At 42.9% G+C, this 5,706-nt stretch overlaps 1 protein-coding gene across 1 annotated transcript in view; it reads right to left on the bottom strand.

Moving 5' to 3' along the window:
* LOC104075727 (zinc finger FYVE domain-containing protein 9-like) overlaps window positions 1-5,706 on the bottom strand; it is a gene marked incomplete at its 5' end in the record, with an annotated part of 6,897 nt that continues 1,191 nt past the window's right edge. Inside the window, 5 exons of the mRNA XM_009576322.1 lie at window positions 1-458; window positions 1,249-1,425; window positions 2,411-2,516; window positions 3,669-3,831; window positions 5,182-5,262. Coding sequence (XP_009574617.1) covers window positions 297-458; window positions 1,249-1,425; window positions 2,411-2,516; window positions 3,669-3,831; window positions 5,182-5,262 — 689 coding nt within the window. The remainder of the gene's footprint in view (window positions 459-1,248; window positions 1,426-2,410; window positions 2,517-3,668; window positions 3,832-5,181; window positions 5,263-5,706) is intronic.

Below are 5,706 nucleotides of genomic sequence, written 5' to 3'. Positions count from 1 at the left end.
GCCCCAGTGATCTTTGCACCCGTTTGAGCATTTAAAGTACATGAGCATTTTTCTAAACAGTAACAGAAGTGTATTAGCTGCAAGGATAGCATAGCCATGTTGTAGTATAGAAGCTGCCCTGATCCTCTGTTTGTTGACAATGCATAGAAGATTTAGAATTATGGAACAACTGTCCCTCCCTCCTCCCCCCCCCTCCCCCAATAGTGTTAACAAAAGCTTAATTTTCCAGTTTTAAAGTGCAAATGATTCAGATACAACTGCTGCTGGAACAGGTCTGAACAGAAAATGAAGTCCTCTTATGAGATGTTTTCCAGAATATAAAAGATGAGCTCCATTATGACTGGCCCCTCACTCAACTGACATGCCCCTCCATGAATCACTGGAACTAAGGCACTGTCCAGGTCATTCATGTATTGAGAGGGCAGTGGCTGTCCATTACTCCCAGCTTGATAACCAACCTAAAAAATACAAAGTAAGAGTGGGTTTTACAGAGAATAGGACACAAGGCTGTGATTCAGTGGGCAGCAAAAGGGAAGTGCTGTGCAGGAGGATGAGCTGTATGAGGTGCTGTGGTCTCTGCCGGGGGAAGTCGGGCACTTGAACAGGATGTAGCAGGCACTAAAGCGGCTTTTCCACTTGTTTTTGTTGTTCTCTGTGTTTCTAGTGGCTGATGTGATAAAAATAGACTCCTTTGTTTAGGAACCGCAGCCTGCATTATCAGATTAAGTCACGCAGTATTTAAAAGCTGGTTGATACTAAGAACACGTCTATTCCAAGGCAAGGCCAGCTGTCTTGCCAGGAGACTCTTATCTCTGCTTGTAGCTCTTGCCGTAGAGCACTCTCGAGGGGACCTTCCATCTGTTTCTCTGCCTCACATGCAGTGTCATCTTTTAAGAACAGCCATGCTTGTCAACAATGTTGTATGCTCACCCAAGAATACATTTAATACATTCCTGTCTTTAACTTCTGGTGAAAAGGCCAATTGAGAGTCTCCTCTGAGCACGTGGCAGGGCTGTTCGCAGGTCTCTGACTACAGAGCAGGTGCTGCTAGTGGCATATGGGGGTCAAGCCTGGTGTTAATTCAGGCTAGGCACTAGCTTTCCAATTTTAACAGATGGCCCAGCAGTCAGCACTACTAGATTAGCATCTGATATTGGGACTTCTTTAACCAAGGGAATGGCTGAATGTTGTATTCCCTTTTTGGGGAGTGAGCAAGGGAAACCCCCCCCCAATTAAACCAAGACTTACTTGATCTGAGTCAAGTGTAACACGCAGACCTAGCTTAGTCATTCCATCTTCTTTCAACAATTTAAGATGAGGACAGAGAGCTAAACAGAAAGCCTTTGCCACGTTTTCAGTCAATCTGCTGTGATCGGCTGGGTCACTCAGACCATTATGTTGCTCATCATTTTCCAGGAAAAACACCTGAAGGAAAGAGTTAACACAAGACATAACATTTGGCTTTTCTAGAAAATAAGATTACTGAAATGCCATTTAAACTTTTTTACGAATGAAGACTTAAGGAAGAGCTGCTCAGGGAAGCCCAGCAAAAGACCCTGAAGACAAGCCACCTTAGGGGGAAAAAAAATAAAAAAACTTCAAAAGAAAGATTTAAATAGTTGTGTTCTCAAAAACCTTTCAGTTCTGGTCAAAAGCCTCATTATGGAAATACACTATGTATTGCACATAGTTTTTAATAAAAACCTGCTTTTAAATAGATGTTAATTTCAGACAATTCACATTTTTAGTAGAAGCCATCCCAGCCTGAAGATTTGTACTATTGTTGTCACTAAACTTAACTCTGTTGAGCCCAACTGACCTGGCAAAAAAGGATACTAAGGTGGCAAGCTGCAGAGTGATTAACTTGGTTCCTCCTGGGCACATGTGTGTGCTGGCAGAGTCACAGGTAACATCAGCTACGCAAGCAGTTTCTGCAAGTGATTTATGCCACAGCACTTACATTTTAACTTGCAACATTTTAGAGAAGGTGGCTCAAAATAACATTTTTTTAAAATAATTATTAAGATTTGTCTCCATTAAAAAGGTAGTTTTTAACACAAATGCAGATGAAACCAACTGTTAACTTGGGTAACACAGTAAGCAAGTATTTTTCTGGTTCCCCCCATGTTCAACAACCATATTCGAGAAGAGGTGGCCAGTGCAGAGTAGGCTGCAGAGGCTGGCTGTGATAGCAGCCTGAGCTACGCATCAGTGATAGGATGTTTTATTCTGCACGATGCTGCACTGCATCTTTCCTTGCAGGTAGGAAAGGTAATACAGGTTTGTTCTGAAGAATTTGCTGCTTTAATTTTGGTGAGTAGGGAGAGCAGGTCGAAAGAAGACTAGGCTGTAGTTGCAATCTCAAAATGCCAAGTGTTGGTTTACAGGCAGCTCCATTTGACTGACTTACCTCTGTCCACCGAATGACCTTTCCGTTTGCCTTGTACTCTGAGCCATGAAATATCTTCACACTTGTTATAGACTCCATTGATTTGCCATCAATAGGGCTTACAACACTGTAAAAGGGAGGGAAAAGGGTAAGTTCCGACTTAGCAGAAGACATGAGCTGAACAGAGACCGCTGCAAGAGAGCAGAGCAGCTCCTCTGCTACACCTGAATCCTCCGACTGCCTCGCTGCAGGTTTTTTCATAACTGAGTGTTCTGCAATTTGAACTGCTACTACACAACAATTTACCACATCAGCTTAATGGGGCATAGACAAAAATTAGCCCCAGAAGGGGACTCAAAGGCTTCTCTCAGGGTGCCAAAACCCGTGGTCTTGAATGCAGCTGCTAATTATGATGATGGTGCTAGGCCTGAAGCTCCATAGTGAGCAGCCTTTCTGGAGGGAAGAGCCGAGAGGCAGCATGCTCCCTGCTGTCCCCTGCAGCTCCTACCCCGACACACACGCTGGTCAGTAAGCACAAACCAGGTGCAGGAAGGACCTTCCCAAAGGTTTTCAACAAAGCTTTGCACTAGAGCTGAGATCTCATAAGGTGCTAATACAGCAATGAGGTGTTTCTACAGATTTGATTTTTATTCAGTTGTAACCACAGTGTAGGCCAGCAATACCTGAAACACTACTTACACAGCCCAGAATTTAATTACAGAACCCAAGACTGACCTGGAAAGCCTGAAACTACAGAAATATCCTTCCTTCTAGATGCTGAGTTCTTAAACATTGTACCCATCACAACAGCATTTTACTGCCATAAATACCTAAGCTGCCATATACACCTTTCTTTTGGCTTAACTATCAAGAGTCCAAATATACTGTTGATGTTCAGCAATTTTATTTCCAGCACTACTTAATGCAAACTAAGCACCAAGAGAGCAAAGTGACCACAATATGCAGGGGTTCAGCACTGAGTGTTGGAGACAGATTAGTGGTTTCCAATAACTGGATATTAGCAATGGCAAAAAAATCCATAGCATTGACATCAACTTTCTAAATTGATGCCCCAAAGTTCTGCTATCTCAATTCTATTTTCATTACATTTAATTGCATCTTATCACTCAAAATAGAGGCACAGACTTGTAAGTCCTATTGATTTGAAAACTCATGCACCTTATAAGATCAATTAAAATTTTTAACAAGTACAGTCCGTCGGTCACCAGTCAATGTCAAGCGATTGACTTACTAAAGTTTTTATCATCTTCTTACTTACCCCTTACTAAAGTTTTTATCATCTTCTACCCACTGAATATGAACGTGTTCCTGAGGATCTTCAGCATCTACTTTGCCACAAGTGATGGTGAAGTCTTTCATCTCTCTCAAGGCCTGCCTCAAAGAGTCCATGCTCTCAGCAGTTATCTGGACCATTACTCCATCTAGGGAACCAAGAAATCCTCATAAGCCAAGATAAGCCACACTGAACAGAGCCTATATAAAAAAAGAAATAAACATCCTTCCTTTTTTTGCAACAGAAAGGTTAAACGTCTATTTTAAGAGTCATAGGCAGCAATGCTACATAAGACCATTTCTGAACTCTCAGATTCCTAAAACGTAGCTCTAATGAGCGTTGACTAGGGAAAACACAGGGATAATGTGAAGTCCACCTACCAGGTAAAGTCAGCTGTAGCAATGGCCACATTAGTTTGCCTCAAAACTTGACACTGGCTCTAGACAACCCTCGGAAACCCCATGTGACCCCCCTCCGTTCAGCTATCACCTCTGTGGGCACTGGAAGCAGCACTCCAGCAGTGACAGAGTTTTGGGAAGTCAATGCTTGCCTGACAGTGGCAAACGATACAGAATTTGGATTGGATCAGTCTAAATTACTGCAGAAATAACAGGAATGATACACTTCCCCAGTGTACAGACTCTGTCTTGCACTAAACCACCAATTTAGACACAGAAAATGGTATAATGACCTACATATACTGACTTACAGTGAGATGGCTGCTTTTCAGCCCTGGGTGACCACTCACCCATGGACTGCACACTCACACAGCTGCAAGCTCTCAAGTTGGCGCAGCTTAAGGAGTTCCTGCTCGTCAGTGGAGCTGTGCTAACTGACTGCCCGCATGGGCTTCGTGCATACCTCACTCACAAACTGTAAGGAGCACACTTAAAACACTGCTGTCTGCACTGTCACATCTGTGGTGAGGTTAGACTACAAAGTTCTGTAGCTCAGCTAACAAGCAATAACGGCTTTCAATCCAGTGTACGCAGTTGGCATTTATTTCTGTGATATGACAACTAGTAAAAGAACAACAAACCAAATCAGAGAGGTACCAGCTCAACAATCTCAACTGCTCGTGTTCCCGTCTGCCCACATACAAGCAGCTAAACAATGCACGTTCGTAATCTTGCATAATGCAGAGCTATTTGGGAACAGAGTAAGTTTAGCAGGGCTTCCTCTCCTGGCGGTGGATTACACATTCCGTGTTTCTTAGGCTCACTATTTCCTCATTCAACCCAAACCAGTAAACTGATCACAGGCTCACAAGCCAGATATTTCATATCTTGCCCTCATTTTCTTGTGTCCCTGTTCTACAGCATCTGGACAAGTTCCTCCTCATTAAAGGAAATGGGGGTTTTTGGCTAAAAAGTAGGATAAAGCTGAAGCAGCAGCGTGTTCAAATGCCCAAGGCATAACAGGAGAGCCCTGGTAACTACAGAGCTGAGCCGTGTTAAGAGGGAAGCAGTGTGTTTTAAGCAAGCAGTTCAGTTCTTACCTTCTACTATACTGGATTTGGCAAGGTAGCCTGAAGAGGATTTTAAAGCTCCACTGAACACAAAGAAGCTGGCACCAGTCACTGCAACAACAACAAGAGTGATTTAGTGAGGCTTTCGTCAAAACAATGCCTTACACAAGAATCGGGTATCTCAGCTCTATCATCCAGAGAGGTGATTAATCTAAATCATGACAAATGCTGCTTAGAATTATGGTGACTTTAATGCATATCACAGGCTTGGATACAGAAGGGCAAATCACCCAGTTATTTTCTAAACTGGACAAGTTTTTGTCAACCTTAATGAATGCTCATATTTCATCACTCTCCCTCTCTCCGTACACACCTTTAAGTTTCAGGACTACTAATTTAGGGTAACCAAGTACATAATTACCTTCTAACTGTGACCACACAGCTGCTAAAGATTGTGAGCGAGCTGTTTATGGATCACACTGTAACACCAACCCACTGGCAAGGCCATAGCTCAAAGCCCCCTGATTTACAGTAAAATTCTCTTAAATGACCACT

This window comes from Fulmarus glacialis, unplaced genomic scaffold (assembly GCF_000690835.1).
Source record: "Fulmarus glacialis isolate BGI_N327 unplaced genomic scaffold, ASM69083v1 scaffold29454, whole genome shotgun sequence".
In the NCBI taxonomy this organism is placed as follows: Eukaryota; Metazoa; Chordata; class Aves; order Procellariiformes; family Procellariidae; genus Fulmarus; species Fulmarus glacialis.
The sequence above is the reverse complement of the archived record's forward strand: the minus strand, read 5'-3'. Positions and strand labels throughout refer to the sequence as shown.